General features: G+C 40.5%; 1 protein-coding gene across 1 annotated transcript in view; it reads left to right on the top strand.

Moving 5' to 3' along the window:
- The window catches only part of THADA (THADA, armadillo repeat containing), a 296890-nt gene that overhangs the window by 29767 nt on the left and 250084 nt on the right, over positions 1 to 17039 (top strand). Inside the window, exons 17-22 of the mRNA XM_025203203.1 lie at positions 2212 to 2363; positions 3150 to 3363; positions 11457 to 11592; positions 11890 to 12026; positions 13042 to 13197; positions 14554 to 14708. Coding sequence (XP_025058988.1) covers positions 2212 to 2363; positions 3150 to 3363; positions 11457 to 11592; positions 11890 to 12026; positions 13042 to 13197; positions 14554 to 14708 — 950 coding nt within the window. The remainder of the gene's footprint in view (positions 1 to 2211; positions 2364 to 3149; positions 3364 to 11456; positions 11593 to 11889; positions 12027 to 13041; positions 13198 to 14553; positions 14709 to 17039) is intronic.

The following is a 17039-nucleotide window of genomic DNA, read 5'->3' as shown; positions in this document are numbered from 1 at the left end:
AGCCAATTCGCCACCCACTGGACTGTGTAGTCATCCAAGTCACAGCCTCTTAACTTGTTCACCTGTATGGGGTGGGATACCGTATCGAAGGCCTTCCTGAAGTCTAAGTATACGACATCCACCCCTCCTCCTGTGTCCAGGCGTTTCGTAACCTGGTCATAAAAAGAAACTAGATTGGTCAGGCACGATCTGCCTGCCACGAACCCGTGCTGGTTTCCCCTCATCATAATTTGTCCTGCCGGGCTCTCACAAATGTGAGCCTTGATAATTTTTTCAAAGACTTTGCCAAGGATGGAGGTGAGACTGACTGGCCTATAGTTGCCCAGGTCCTCCTTCCTCCCCTTTTTGAAAATGGGGACCATGTTGGCCCTTTTCCAGTCCTCCGGGACTTGGCCCGTGCGCCACGAGCTTTCAAATATTCCCGCCAGTGGCTCTGCAATGATGTCGGCCAGTGCCTTCAGCACCCTCGGATGGAGCTCATCCGGGCCTGCCGACTTAAAGGCATCCAGTTCTTCCAAGTGACTCTGCACCATCTCAGGGTCTACGCATGGAAGTCTGGCGCCTTGCTGCTGCCTCTCTACAACCCCAGTGAGAGACTTGTCGTGCCCCTCACTTAGGAACACTGAGGCAAAGAACTCGTTGAGGAGTTCAGCCTTGTCCCCTCTGTCTGTCACCAATTGTTTCTGCCCATCTCCGTTCTTGACAACTCCAAGAAAGCATAAATTGTGTATGGACTTGGCAGAATTATATTTTTATTTATTTATTTTTATTTGAACCACCTGAAACCAATTTTTATTTTAAGCATTTATTTAGATTTTTATCCAGTGAAATTTTTAGGATTGTGTGAAATTAGGGGTGGGTTTTCTTTTTTATCAATTTAGCGCATGTATGTGTGGTGGCTGCTGCAGGAGTTAGGGACTGTGCCGTAAGATTGTTCCAGGAGCAGGGGTTGGAGGGACAGGGCTGGTAGTGCCCAGGAGCTCGGTGCTGCTGGCTGCTTGTTCTGCCTAGCCAGGGCAGGAGCCAAACTCTTGGTCCCCTACCCTGATCACGCAGGGGCAAGGCCAGGCTCTGCGGGCATTTGGCCCTTGCCCCAGCTGGGACCTAGGCAGAGCAAACAGCTGGTGGCACTGGGCTCCCCACTGCTACCAAGCCTGGCGCTCTAGCCCCCCTCCCAGCATAGCCTTGCCAGCACAGTCTCCACCTCCTGCAGTGACCACCATGCGTGTATGTGTAGCATGTGTGTGCACGTGTGTGCCTGCCTGCAGCATCCCCTGCCCCAGATTTCCTTACCTTCTTTCCAGATTTATTTTTAAGTCTCTTCAATGTAAATGTCAATGATCATTGGTGTAAATATTTTTCCATTGGTCTCTGAGTATCAGGTGAAATCAATGCATCAACGTCTATTGATTAAAAATCAAATCTTGCCAAGCCTTGTCATCTACCATGCCCCAAGGTCCATGAGACTGTTCTTAAAAATATATATATATATTTATTAAATTGAAAATCATAGTTTTCAGATCTTTGAGTCTGTTCTGGCTGTTTTCTTTAGTCATGAAAATTAGATTTTTTTTTTTTTTGAGGGATTTTTAACTTTTCATCTAAAATACCTCCAGGAACTACAGCTTTAAGAAAAGCCAGCAGGGTGAGAGTTGGCGATGGTGAGAGCATGGTTCCATATAATCAACTTACTGTGGAGTGTAAGGAGGCAGCAGGGCTTTCTCTTGTCACTTTCTCTTATCACTTGCATGGTAGTATATGCAGATGTGCATGCTCTTACCTGTGGTAAGTGGAAGACAGCTTGTAGTAGCTTAGACCTTTATGACAGTGGGCTAAGTCACCATGGGTTAATTAATCATGGAAAATAGAGCAGACCAGCTGTTGCAAAGGCAGTCCCTGTTGCCCCCTTACAGCCTGCAGTAACTTGCCGCTTTGTCTACAGTTAATTTTTATGAGAACTAATAGAATTTTTATTTGCAGGTTTTTAAGTGGCTTTTTGTACAGTCATGGTTTGTTTGCTGGTATGGCATTCAACAGTGCATTCTAACAAGTGTTTAGAGGCATGTGTTTACATAGAAATAATGTGTGATTTTATCTAGCTGTAACAATTTTAGGGTTTGCATTTATTCAGTTGAATAAAAATGAGATCAAAATCTTGTTCTGTGAAGATGGTAATAAATTGTGGTGGGGACATTGATGTCTTGTGAACAGGTCAGGCACAAGCAGTCTTTCAGCTGGCTGAAGAGATTGGTCGTACCCATGTTCAAACACTAATCAAGTGTTTTGCCAGCACTTTTGAGGAAGTAAAAATTTTAGCATTTGAACTTCTGAGGAAACTACACAAAGCTACAGTAAATTTACAGGTACAGAAGTTTCTCAGTTCAAAGATAACAATTCTTTTTTAAAAAAAAAACAGCTTTCCATTTTAATTTTTCTTTCAACAAAAGTTTACTCACTGAGTGGAGAAAGTTGTTGATCTACGTGTTTTGGCTAAACTACAAGTTATCTGTATGCCGTATGCATCACTTCTCTCACTAATGTCAGTTGAATAAAATACTCTCTATTTCCTGCTCGAAAGTATTATTTTGCTGTATGTTGTTATAGCCTTTGTCTCCACCCCAGAGGTGGTTTGTCATGTATGAAGTGAATTTTCTTTCAAACTGTCCCTTTTTTTTTTTTTACCTGATATTGGTTTGTTATTGTATTTTTTGACATTTATTACATTTATTAAACTTGTACACAATAATTGCTTCCCGATAAGCATTTCTTTGCTGTACATTATGTGCTGTGCTGTTCTACAGCAGTCCACTTAATGCTTTTTCTATGTAAAGTCTATTACTAGTTACAGTACAGAAGTACATATTTCATTTTTCCAAATGCCCTGAGGTGTGTTGTGTCCAAACACTGCTGTATAAATAAAGGGCTCTATCTTTACTACTTTTGTAGGTGTGCATTTGCTGAACATTTAGCAACAAATGTGCTGTGTCAGTTTCTGCTCTGCTTCTGTAATAAGCAGCAAGAAAAATCAATGCTCGTTAGCAAACATTCACTGGCAAAGTCACTAAAATAAGATCCAAAATAATTAGCAGTGTTGATATAATATTGTGGTTCGCAATGCACATTACTAACTCTACTTATTCTTATATCAGGATTCCGGAGACATACATCACTTATTTCAAGCATCAATGGATCTTAGCACAAGTACCAAGCCATATGACTCTGTAACTGCTTCGTATTTGCTGAACTTTTTAATACACCGTAAAGAACTGCTTAATAGCTGCCTGAAAGATCAGCCTGTTGTCCATAATTTTTTGAAAAAAGAATATATCTCAGCAGGCACTGTGGAAACTAACACGTTAGCTGGTAAGTTCTAAGGAAACGAAATTTTGAATTTGTATGTTTAAAAACAGGAGGGTTCCTGGTTTCTACCAGGATGTTATCGTGGGCTTATTTGAAGGAAGAAGTCTACCTGTTTTCTTTGGCAGTTTGCTTAGGTTTAGGTATTGCATTTGTATAAATTTGGCTAACAACTCTGCAAAGGCTGGAAGCCCTTGTAGGTCATCCCTTGGTGCAGCACACCATATCCCAGCTCTGTGGAAAATGTGCGAGGAGCGAGGGTTACATGAGCGCTTCACACTGTTGTCTCCTCCCAGGTCACAGCTGTCACAAAGGCCTGGCCCTGCTTTTGCAACTAACAAGTTCTGTCCTGTCACAGTTCACATGATCCAGCCTGATGGGATCCCCACCCCAAATCTGTATTGGATAACCAAAATCTGCTCCCATTCTGCTGCTGCACCAGATGTAGCCAGTATGTCGAATGTCCAATTGGCATACTGCAAAGTTGTCCTACTGGCAAACCTCTGACAGCCTTCTTAGTCAGCTTCTCACAATGTGGGTAGGTACAACTCTTTCTTGAAGAGCTTAAAAGTCTACAGCCCCCTTCTCTAGTCTCAGTCCAAAATTTACAAACCTGGGAGCCCAGAAGCACCTATAGTCATATTTTGATTCCTACAATTTGTAGTCTGATTTTTCTTCAGTGGAGCCAGCACCAGCAGATGCTTTTGAAATCCTACTGAATTTGTTAGATGCCTCCTGATTGCCACTCTACCTTTAAAAGACAGGCCTGGAACAGGGGCTTGATCCCTCTCTTATCTGCCTCAGATCTCACGATTTTAATCCCCCCCCATCCCACCCAGCCCCTGAACTTAAAGTCTCTTGAGTACATTCAGTTGAGAGGGTTGAATTTCTTTTTTCACTTTTGGTTTATAAGTTTGGGGTAAAACTTTAGAACTAGGTACTCATTTCAGTCCATACAGATGTCAGTAAGCAGTCTGCTGCACAGAAAGTAAGGGTAAATGTGGCCTTCATGCCATATGATATTTTGAATTTTTTTTGCTTAGTACTTTATAATTTTTTTCAGTATCACTTCTAGGCCTCAGTGATGTGTCTGTCTCTTCTCTCCCTCTTCCCTTGCTCTTCTTTTTGTTTCCTGCTTCCTTTCTTGCAGGAATTCTTTTTTTTTCTTCAGGTCACTGTTAGTGTACATATCCTTCCTGGAGGTAGCCTCAGAGACATTGCCGTAGCAGTTAGGGCAGACCATAGTTATGTGACATTACCATCATGACGAAGGGGGCTGGTCATCTTCTTGTAGTCAGTGTCTTGTGTGCGGGCCGGGCCCTTTTTTGTGCTGCACGCAGGCTGTGGCGAGCAGCCCGGGCACGCAGGGTCAGAGAGAGGGGTGCGTCAAGCTAGAATTAGGCACGGACTCATAGATTTCATAGACATCAGGTCTGGAAGGGACCTCGGAAGATCATCGAGTCCAGCCCCCCGCCCAAAGGGCAGGAAGTCAGCTGGGGTCATAGGATCCCAGCAAGATAAGCATCCAGTTTCATCTTGAAGGTGTTCAATGAAGGCGCTTGAACCACCTCCGGTGGCAGGCTGTTCCAGACTTTGGGGGCTCGGACAGTAAAGAAGTTCTTCCTTATGTCCAGCCTGAAACGATCTTGAAGTAGTTTGGGACCATTTGACCTCGTCATCCCTTGGGGCGCTCTGGTGAACAAACGTTCCCCCAGATGCTGGTGATAAACTTGATAGGTGTAACCTGATAAACTTGTAGGTGGCCATCAGATCACCCCTGAGCCTGCGCTTTTTCAGGCTAAAGAGCCCCAGGGCTCTCAGCCTGTCATTGTAGGGTCTGCTTCCCTGACCTCTGATCATGCGCGTGGCTCTTCTCTGGACTCTCTCAAGCTTCTCCACGTTGGGGCTGGTCCTGCTTTGAGCAAGGGGTTGGACTAGATGACCTTGTGAGGTTCCTTCCAAACCTAATTTTCTATGATTCATAACTACAGAACCTGGTGGAGAGATGAATGTGATCTGTATGATGCAGCTTAGGTATGCTACTGATTGTCATTGACTTTCTCACACTTCCAGTGAACACTTGGGGCTACTTTGTACTTCCTTTTCAGGCAGAATTCCTGTGGACGTCAAAGCCGGAATTTTATGGTATAAAGAACAAGCAAGTCAGAAATGGGCCCTTGAGAATCTTGTTAACAGAACTTAGCAAAGCCATATAAAATGTGGCAGGTAACGTGTTTTTAAAAGCAACCCCCTATTTTAAGTTAAGTAAGCTCTATTTCTCAGAAGACTACATGATCAGGAAACCAAGAGAAGAAATGTATGCATTTAATTTGGTATCAATTGCAAATACTAAGAGGTCAAAGCTGGAAATTAAGATGAAGTAAATTAAATGTGACAGGTTTTGCATTAAACTTCTAAAGTAAAAGGCCCAAGCTTTCAGAAGTGACAGGTGATTTTGGGCATCTCAGTTTCTGGATGCTCAGCTTGCAAACATCTGAAAAGATCCTTATCTAAAGTATTGCCAAGTTCCTGCCTTCTGACAATATTAGGTCTGGAGGTGGTAGGGGGACAGGGAAAAATTGTCCTTCCAAAAGTACAGTGTTGAATGCAAGACATTTAGCAGCGATCAGTTACTCAGTGCAAGTATACACATATGTAAAAAACCAGGTATATGCAGAAGTATATACCAGTGTAAGTCTAGACACCTGTATTACATTCTTCCTTCCAATCTGCAGTTTTTCTTACGAATGAAAACAATGTATGGAATTGTAACCGTATCACCCTATCATAGTCTCTGAAAATGTAGGAATACATGCGAGACTGCTGCATTTCAGCCTTTTAAATGTTTAAGGAATTCTTTATATAAATGTATGTATGTATATGTATATATATATATATGCAAGTCATACTGGGGTCAGTAATATCAAGAACCGTCTTAGAATGTGACTGTAGAGCTATGCAAAATAGAGAGCCTTTGCTTTGACTATTCATGTAAAATACTTATGAATTGGACAAAAATAGTGAATATAATTCAATGAGAAATGATATTTTCCAATAACACGTTGTTGTTGTTGTTGTAAGCATGGCAAAAACCATTAATTTTTTTTCTTAAATTCAGCTTATAGCATTAGGTCACTATTCTCACTTCTGATGAACATTTGGTATTTGTGCTCATTATGCAAAGCCCTCTTTCCTCCCTTCCTCCTGCTGTTTTGGCAGCCTGAACCTCAAATGAGTCCTAAGTCTGAGGCTTTTCAAGCTGCCTAAAGAAACTGGATGCAATTACCATTGAAAATCTTAATTACAATGGTTGTAAATCAGCATCCAGATATTTAAGGGTGAAATATTCAAAGATAACTTTGCCTTTAGGGGTGTTTCATATTTCTAGATATCTCTGTTTACACTTCACTACTTCTGCTGTGATATACAAACAAGAAAAAGGTAATGATATGTTTGTTTGAGCTTGTTGGACTCTTTTACCAGGTTGTTAGTGTGCGGGCCGGGCGCGAGCCGGGCCCTTTTTCGTGCTGCACGCGGGCTATGGCCAGCAGCCCAGGCACGCAGGGTCCGAGAGAGGGTCGCGACAAGCTAGAATTAGGCACAGACTCGTAGCGGTAGTTTTAAAGATTGTTTACTTACACCAAAGATGGTCGTGGTGTAGGCTGGAAAACTTGCTTGAGTTGCGGTTACAGACAAAGACAACACGGACGGTCACGTGGAGTTTGCTAGGCTCCACGGAAACAGAGCTCCGGATGCTCTGGGTGAGCGCGCCACCAAAATCGAACTCGTAGATACGTCTTATAATTTTTATCGCTCGAAGACGGGAAGAGGTGGGCGATGGATCAAGTCGCCAAGCTCCTCTGAATCTCACACAGGGGTCTTTACTTCCCTGCCGTGTACCCAGAGTCCCCACGAGAAGGATGTGGAATCCTCTTCGGCTTGGGCGGAAACCGCTCAAGCCTCTTATACGGCTAACAGGCCAATCATTAGCTGCCACGTGGGAATAATTTAGAACTAGCCAATAGTGGGACACAAATTTGCATGCGGGTGGCGGGAACTCTTTTGCACCGTGCATTTCTCTTGCAACTTGAGCAATGCACCCTGCAAAAGAAGCTGCAAATAGGCGGGAAACTCGTCCCTGCACCGGAGTTTTCCTCCACAGCGGAAAACTCCACTGTGCAATGAAGCTGCAACCTGGCAGGGATAATTCTGGTGCCGAAGCACACGCAAAATCATACCTTTGGGTTATGACATCTTGTAACTGCTTAATTTCTATGGTAGAGGAATGAGGCTGCTTTTTCTTCTTAAGCTTTCTGAAATGTACTTATTAGGGCTTTCCCCCTCTCTCTAAGGCTTAAGCTGTGTTCATCTTGCATCCAGTAATGTCACTCATTAGCTTTGGCACTGTAGCATGCTCCGAGTCAGCTATTTGTCTAGTTCCCTAGATTGGGAGGATTCTCTGGATCCCGGGTTTAAGACTGAGAGATCTTCAGAAGGCCAACCTGTCCTTGTCCTCCTCCGTGGTTAAGACTTGTACTACCTTTGCTCTGTCAGATGTATGATCTCAAGGTTTTTCAGCATCTGACGCACTGTGTAGGACAGCCCCTTTCAAATGTGGAGTAAGTCTTTAAGCCGCATTTTCAGACTCTTCTTGCCACGTGGCTCTCCTTGCCATGTAAAATTTCTGCGTATATGAGTGTATATGTGTAGACACCATATTAGCCCTTATAGCATAGTACTAGCAAGGACTTCACTGCAAATGGCCATGGCCCTAGGTGCTGGTGATACTACCTAGGTTAAAGAAAGATTGTGTCATTTTCTTAATCTCTCAGCCTGAACACTGGATGACTCTGAGAGAGAGACAGGCAAGGTTTTTTGGGTAGATGTGATATCTTTTATTAGACCAACTGAGTAGTTGGAAAAAGTTCTTTGCAAGCATAGGGAGTCTCTGCCGTCCTGAGACTCCAAGGAATGAAAGAAGCTAAAAGTGTGACAGGATGTCAGTGAGAATTAAGTTAGGAAAACGAAAGGTAGAGAAGGGAAGGGAGGGGGGAAACAAGGGGAAAATGCCATAAAGGAGACGCTACTGTACATGAGTTCTCCAAGGTAGAAAAGAGGCAGTCTGTGAAAAAGTAAATAGCTGGAAATTAGGAAGACAAAGGGTAGAAAAGGAGGGGAGGGGAGGAAGCGGGCGGGGGAAGAAAAGTAGAGAAGTGCCTTTCCCTTATAATTAATATCCTTATACACGGCAGAAAGGATTCCACAAGACATACTGATCCAGATAAGCAGACCATAGTATATAGCTGTTGGTAGGCAAGGACCCCTGAGTGATCTCTTATTTTTGCTATACAAGACTATTTGCTGAAGCGCTGCTCTGCACATCTGTCTGTCCGCTCAGGCAGAGTACACCTGGTGGCCGGTCAGGCCCTACCATTTTGTATGATGGGCAACATGTGTTTTCCCGCCAAGGAGAAATTGTGTTCTGTAATAGGACGTAAGCTTGTCCTCATGTCTCTGATGGGGCCATCACTCAAACTCACAGTAACATGCCCTCTGTTCCACCTTTCCACAAAAATAGCCTTCCTGCCTACACAGGGCTTTGTAGTTAAAAAAAGTCCCATTAGAGATTCAGCCTAAGTTTCTAAGGCAGTTACTGAATTCCATTTCACCCAACAAATCAATGTGCTCGTGTTTTTTTCCAGACCTCATTCTTTCTCAGCTGAGATGTCTCTATCTTCATTTGATGTGAGAAAGGCTCAGCCTGTTCATCTGCACAGAATTCTTTTAGAAAATCATCACAACTATTTGTTTCTTTACCTCAGAGATCTAAAGATATAGCTATGTCAGCATGAAGACTGTCTCATGGGAGAGTTTAACATAGTTTGTGTTATGATACTGCTGTGCAGAGCTACCCTCTGTGGTCCTTCCATCTTTGTATCGGAGCCCAGGCACCCCGATAGCATCCCAGCTCAGTGGTTCTATAACAGGGCAGCCACTTTGAGTTCAATATATCCTTTTACCATGTGCTGAACAATCACAGGTTCCTTGGCAAATACTGTACTTCGTGGCCCTTTGGCCACTGTTAGTCTAGGGTAGGGGTGTCAGACATGAGGCCTCTGGGCATGGATTGTCCGGCTCCTGACAGACCAGGAAATTCAGGGGTGGGGCTAGTGGAGGCTACAGAATCTGGACATCTTGTTGGACATGGCTGTTGGCAGGGGGGTGAGTGAGGGCTGTGCTAACACAGCCCTTCAGTCTGCCACTGCTGCCTCTGCTGCTACTTGCCCTGCCACTGCCTTTGCTGCTGTCAGTTCCAGGTCTGGCTCATTAAGAGCCGGCTCAGGGCATGGGACGAGTTTGACATCTATGGTCTAGGGGACTCCAAGATTCATCTCTAGGGATGTGCTCATTCCCTTGGTGTCAGTAAAAGTGAGGATATGTGTATGGGGCATCACTGAAAGGAGAGAGAGAACTTCCTTGCTAGTAACTGGAGTTCTTAGAGATGTGGCATTTATACATACGTTTCATAGGCACACACAGTATAGGGCTCTGCAGTTGAGAGGGAACTGGGGAGCAAAAAGTCCACACTTTCCTTTAGTCCCTTGATGTAGGGGAAGCAGAAGGGAGGCAGTGTTATGGATAATGCTAACAGCAGAAATTCCTTGTGAATGCACAATGAGGATGCTTATATGGACAGTACAGCTCAAAACTCCAGTTACTTGTACTTGTTACTCTTTTCCTACCCTTGACCTGTAGACTTAACGCACAGTTTCTTCCTTTCACTGCTAAGAAACAAAGTAGTTAATGTTTTCATTTAAAATGCAATTTGGCTTTGTAACTCTCATCCCAGTGAGGTTAATGGTGAGCCGTCAGTTCATTTTGTTGAGGGCTCAGACAAAGACGTGATCGCACTGATGTAAACTAGGAGCAAACACAAAATGTCAGCCCCTGCACCAATGTCACCTGGTAAAATTTTTACTTCAGGAAAAAAGAAGTTAAAATATACTGGTGTAGATGTTTTGGTTGTCATGTGTTTGCAGTTGCCTGCAGGTAGCTGTTTGCTCGGTGCAAACAGACTATAGATGCTGCTCAGTCATGGTCATGGCAAGGTGCAGTAATTATAGGTACCCTGGGAAAACTGGTTGTCTTTCTGGTCCAGATCCCAGGGTAATTTACATTAGTACACAAAAAGTATACCTGTGTTTAACACGTTATGTGCACAGGCTCAGAGTCATTGTTTCAACTGGTCTGCAGCCTGGAGCGTTGGTCTAATAAAAGATATCAAATTCACCCAAGGAACCTTGTCTGCCTATGCCCTTAGACCAACATGGCTACAACCTACACCCCTGACACTGCATTGGTTACTCTGTTCACATTTGAACAGTTTTTGTTGCAAGGCCAGATTCTGAGCTGTGTTTTACGCACTTCACAAATGCATAATACATGCTAGCCCCAGCCATGGGCCTTACTTAACACTTCTGTGGCACTTATCACCTGTAGTATCTGAATACTTCAAGCCTTTTAATGTGCTTTTGACACTTTTGATCTTATATATTGGCTGATACTTTTGTTGACTGTCATGGCGGGGCGAAGATGCTTTCCAGGGTAGTGTTTGGCTGATAAGTGCTGTAGCTAACAATAAGGCAGGAGTTAAGTGCCACTGAAAAAAATGGAAAGATTATTTAGGCAGTTCATTAGAGGTGCTGACGGTTGAATATTTACGTACATGTTTGTCATTCAGACTGTCATTTAAGGCCTAATTCTGCTTTTTAAAATGTGTAAGTTATTTCTGTTGACTTTGATGTAAAGTGTGTGAATACACCTGCATGTAGGATTTGGCCTGAGTCATTACAAACTGACTAAGATTTTAGATTAACCCTGTTCAAATTGACCAGGCTATTATTGGACACGGAGAGACTGAAAAATATGGATAATATTTTTTGGGTAGAAACAGAAAAGCAACATTAAGTAGAATGGCAGATTTGGTAAAATGCAAAACTTTGCTCTGTAAATGTCATGCATGCAAGTTTATCCTATATATATATTTATTTATTTATTTAAAGTCTTCCTTTTTTCTGTGTACCTTTTGTTTTCTCTAGTTATCAAACTTCTGTTAGCAAAACTTGAGGGAGAAATATTCCAAGCTGAAAAGTCCCTGCTTCAAGCAGCAGCTTCTTTCCCATTATATGGGAGAGTACATTGTATAACTGGAGCTTTGCAGCAGCTACCTTTAACGTAAGTAAAATATGCTAACTGAAGTCTGATTACGTGTAGTTAAGATGGTGTGAAGAGCTGTTTAAAAGAACATGAAAGCACGCCATGTAATTTATCATCAACTCAGTTTATAGTGCTGATTGTCTTCAACGACTCTTTATTATAGACCTATTCAATTCACTTCTTTCATTTGAGCTAAATTCATAATAGTCTTCAATTTGTGGAACAGTCAGTTTAAAAATGCAGCTGTCATAATTATTTAATTTTAAAACGTTTTTTAAATATAACATTTATATTCCTTGATTGTATTTTTTAAAGTAACTTGACATTGATGACAGAGTGGAAGCAGATGGTGACAGATCTTATTTTGATGTCCTACAAACTCTCTACTGTGGTAGCTCCTGTTGTGCAGAGTTCATCACCCGAGGGTCTTATTCCAATGGACACAGATTCAGGTAAAATAAGTCTATTTTTAGCAATGATTTTGAGATTGCCATAATGTTAAGTAACATAACTTTTGAAAACTATAGTAAATCTGAGGTTATAAGCAGTATTATAAATTGCTTAGCAAATCAGGTGTCTGTCACATGTTTCTTATTTTAAAAAACTAGAATTTAGAATTCTTTAAAATGAGACAGTATTGTTGTTCTGATCCTACCAGTCAGGGGTCTTTCGGCAAGTAGCTACAATTGAACCCAGAGCTGAGCTTTGTCTTGACTTTATATCCTCTTCCCTTTGACAAATATCCTAATACTATCAAAATTGCCATACAGGGATATGTGGTCTAAGAGACTCTACCCTGCAATATGAGTGTTTCCATTTTCTTTAAGGGGAAATTATAGTAGGTTAAGTCCATGCTCCCAGATTTCAGCACCCCACACCACCAAATATATTTTGCTATCGGATGTTTTTGATTTACTCATATATATGTCTTTGCACTAAGCTTCTCAAGTCAATGTCCTGGTAGGGAACTACAAGCACTCTGAATTGTTTGTAGTATGTGGACCATATTCTACTCCATGATAATCCTACTGATTTCTAACCAAGTTACTTTTGTGTATGGTGGATGTAACATTGTGTGTTAGTCACATGAGTTTAATACTGCACAGCAGCAGCAAACAGTAACTGCTTCTATTTTAAATGTTTTTGGAGACTCACTTGATTTTTTTTTTCTTTGAGTTCTGTTTCATTTAATACCAGAATCTTAAATTGCTATCTGACTTTGGATAAAGATTGTTTCCTTGCACTGTCCTATGTAGAAATCTGTTGGAGCATTAATACAAATTAAAGGGTCAGAAGGAAGAAACTGCCTTTTCCTAATAAAGCCTGATTTATTAGATTTGTTTGGGTTTTTTTCCTGCTAACACTTCTATTTAGCAGTGTACCCAGAAGAAGTTTTGTGTATGTGAAAGAAATGGAGAAAAGAGTTCTGAATAATTGGATTTAAATATTCCCTTATTTAATACTTAGAAATTGCGGATCGTTTGCAGATGATTCTGCATGAGATACAACCCCGTGATACAAATTATTATTTTACTCGAGCAAAAATTCTGAAAGAAAGTTGCGGAACAGACTTGGAAAAACTTGTGGATGACAAGCCAGTTGATGTTTCTGAAGATATGAGAGGTAATTCAAATGCTCCTTTTTAAATTAGCATCAGAATATTTACTTCAACACGTTTTTTAATTTAAGTGCTTATTAAAGTTGGAAGTTATTTGCTATGTTTAATATTTAACTTATAATGACAGTTCTGTCAGAAGCTTGTTGTTCACACGTGTGATTTTAAAAGCTGATTTATATGTGGTTAATTTTTCCTAGTCCACCAGTGAAAAGGAGTCATTTGGTATTAATCTAGTCTCTGTCTTGGGTATACTAGCCAGGTGATCTTAAATACCTTTGAATCAAGTTAACCTTATAATATGTTTCTTGCTGCAGAGTGGTTGTATGGCTTTCAATCCAGAGTTATGTAAAACTTGTGAGGTATTTTTTTGTGTGAAAAAAAATGTAGTAAAAGCCAGTTCACTAAGTGACGCGTAGTAAGCAGCCTCTGCTTGGAGTCAATTGATAACATTTTAGGGGATGTTGTGAGGCAGTATTGTGTTGTCTAGCATTTGCCTGAGGTAGCAAAAGATAGTTGCAGATAAAAATGCAGTTATCCTGTGTTGCTGTTCGAATGGTAAGTTAGTATGTTCATTAAAGGAAACTTCTGTTTATAATGTCCAGTTTCAAATTTACAAGATGATCTACAGATTAAAAAAAAATTTTGTGAACTTTATTGGCTCACTTATCTCTAGTTTAAATCCTATGTTTGGGCCCATGTTTTTTATTTCATGTAAATGGGCTTATAAATATAGTGTTCTGGATTCTTAATGTAGCTCATTTGATGGCCGCTAGGTGAGGCTGTTGCATCATCATCAATTCATGCTTGTGAATGATCTCAACATTTTTGAAGTCTTGGTTAAAAACAAATAAGATGTGGTGAATGACATGTCTCTAAATGATATTTGAACTAATTCCAACACAAAGTAAAATGTTTTTCCTTTAATCCTGAGGTTTTAGTTATTTGTGAAACTTTATTAACAATTGCTTTTCAGTTGTTATTAGTAATTCATTGTCAATTGCTTCATTGACCAAAGCAGTGGACTTCTGCCCTTTGAAACATCATACTTGTTCCTTAGAAAATTGTATATTGTTGGGCTTTTGAAGCAGAATAATATGCTACAGGTGTCTTCAAGATGGAAGTATTTAGGCTAAAGAAGAATGAGTGCACTTGTTTAGCCTGAGAATTTGGTTTAAAATATTGTGGATATGAATTTTTTTTTTTTTTTTTTACAAAAATCAAGATTAAATTAAGACTCAAAAAATAGAATTATAGTAAAAAATGAATGTGATGTCATAACTCCATTACTCCCTATTACATTACATTACATTACATTGTACTTTGTATTACATTACAAACTGCTATGGAGTTTGTTTTTAAAGGTAAAGAGCAAACATGTGATGTAACAGCTCAGATGGTATTGGTATGTTGCTGGAGAAGCATGAAGGAGGTGTCATTACTTTTAGGGATGCTGTGTAAACTTTTGCCTTTAAAGACTACATCAGAATCATCAGATGGATTGATAACAGAAGAACAGGTAGGAACACTTTTTTTTTTTTTGTTGCTATAAAATCATTACCTTTTAGAAACGGTTACTAAATTTACTAAATTTTCCCAGAAGAGGGAAAGTATGGAAATATTGTATTAATTCATTTACCATTTACTGTGGTGTCAGTAGAACTTTCTATTTTTTTTTTTAGCTAAAGTAATGTAAATTCTTTTATTTTCAATATTTATTTTCAACAAATTGGTATACTGGAGTAATCAAAACAAAGAAAGTAAGTCATATGTAACTAATATTCTGATAGCAGAAACCCATGAAACATTAACCTAATTTAGTAGTATTAGCACCTTTAGCATGCGTAGGCTTCTTGGATGAAATTCCAGCCATTGGGGGTTAGTTCTGTGTATATCAGTTTGGAAGTATGAATGCTGATTCAGTGCTTCTGGACTCAGTCCAGTTTTTTTGTTTCCACTTTGAAACCAGGAACTTTTGACTTTGGTTAAAACTGTTCTTTTTTTTTTTTTTTTTCTTTTTTAAGACTCAATATTCAGTAATTCTGGGGAGTGAAATATATTGTTTTTTCTACATATGTTTTCTATAATACGGTTGATAAAGTTACAGATATTTTGTGTGTGTTTGACTACTTTGCCTAATTTTTATATTTAACTACCACAAAAGTCAGTGCCCTGTCTGGGACTGTTCAAGAGAGACTTGAGTATAATTTGCAAGAAATTAGTTTACCACAAGCATTTAATTTGGGAATATTTTGTATTTATTGGACTTCTGTTTTTAATTGATCTTTTTGTTTCATTGTGCTTTGAACAAAACCAGTTTTCCAGCATATAGGACTGAAATATGCAGCATGTATTTTGGGTTTAACCTTTTTCAAATAAATATTTTTTTTTTCCTAAGGGGTTGCAACATTCTAGGACAAAATAAATAACAGTATAATATGCTGCTGATCTGATTTTCTTACGGTATCTCATGCAGTGCCTTGGAAGTAACGCTGATATTTTTATTCATGCATTGTCTTTTTTTCAGCTGGTTAACAGCTGTGCTTGCACTGTTGCAAAGCTGCGCAGTGTAGATGTTAGAACATCAATATGCCTTCACAATCATGTTCCTTAATCTGCTCCAAATCAAACAGGAATTGGTATTTTAGTATTACAGTCAACCCTGATACTAGTACCTTGTTCCCACTTGAAAATGAGGCCACTCTAATAGACTGCTAATAAACTTTTGTTAACTGTTGTTGTCTCTCTCATTCTTGTGTAGCAGAATATAACATCTTTATATGGAGAGGAATAAAGTGAGTTTCAGTCAGATATTCAAACGGTGAACTCTGTTTTCCATAAAACCAGCAGGCAGATAAATCTATGCAGACTGTTTGTTTGACTGTGCATCTATAAATAATCTATATAGTTGTGTTTTGCAGGTAGAAAAGTGAACCTTAAAGGTTACAGTCTTAAAGATTGAGTTTCACAGTAGTAGTAAACTGAGGGTGAAATTTTACTTCAGTAGTTTAACTGTTTCAGTATGTTTTGTCTGTAGGAAGACATCAAGCCATTTGCATCTCAATGCATTTTCTTTTTTGTAGGTGTCTTTTTTTTAGTTTAACAATGTTTATCCATATTTATATAATTACTTTCAATTGAAAATGTGACCGTAATCCCACCCCTTTTTTTTAAAGGGAGTTGAATCCACGGGTTGTACTGAGGGCTTGATCCAGAGCCCTGTGATGAAGATAGTTCTCCCAGTTTCCATCTATGCCCCACTCCCTTATGTGAAAATGAGGACGCATGAGCTGCAGTAGATACCCCTTTGAGAAACGTTTACTAAGTTGGCCTGCCTCTTGGTGCGTGTGGGAGAAGGTTGTCTGGGTAGTAACTCCTGTGGGCTTAGAAAGGTTGTTTGTGTTCTTTTGCATGCTGGGCTACTTCTGTGAGCTCATGCTGAGTGATCACTAGTATAGATCCATGTTATGTACTCTTCCTCTCTGATAGGGCGGGCCCTTGCTACATACAAAGAGAAGGTATACAAAGAGAGTAAGGCATGGTGTGTCCTTAGAGCAGGGGTATCCAACCTTTTTGAATGTAGGGCTGGATCACGAACTTTTTATCACCCAGTGGGCTGATGAGCCATATTCAAAGACGTCACAGGAAGTAGTATCATATCAGGAAGTGATGTCACGTGACCTTTGACACCAATGAAGTTGCAGGGGTTGACATGGTGCTGGTTGACATGGCATGCATGCCCCGGTTGACACGGTGCTGCAGGAGCTGCTTGGCTACAACCGGGTTGACCTGGTGCTGGAGAAGCTGCCGGGCCAGGCTGGGGTTAACTTGGGGCTGCCCGGCCTGCCAG

This window comes from Alligator sinensis, unplaced genomic scaffold (genome assembly GCF_000455745.1).
Source record: "Alligator sinensis unplaced genomic scaffold, ASM45574v1 scaffold377_1, whole genome shotgun sequence".
NCBI lineage: Eukaryota > Metazoa > Chordata > Crocodylia > Alligatoridae > Alligator > Alligator sinensis.
This window is presented reverse-complemented; position numbering and strand designations above follow the sequence as displayed.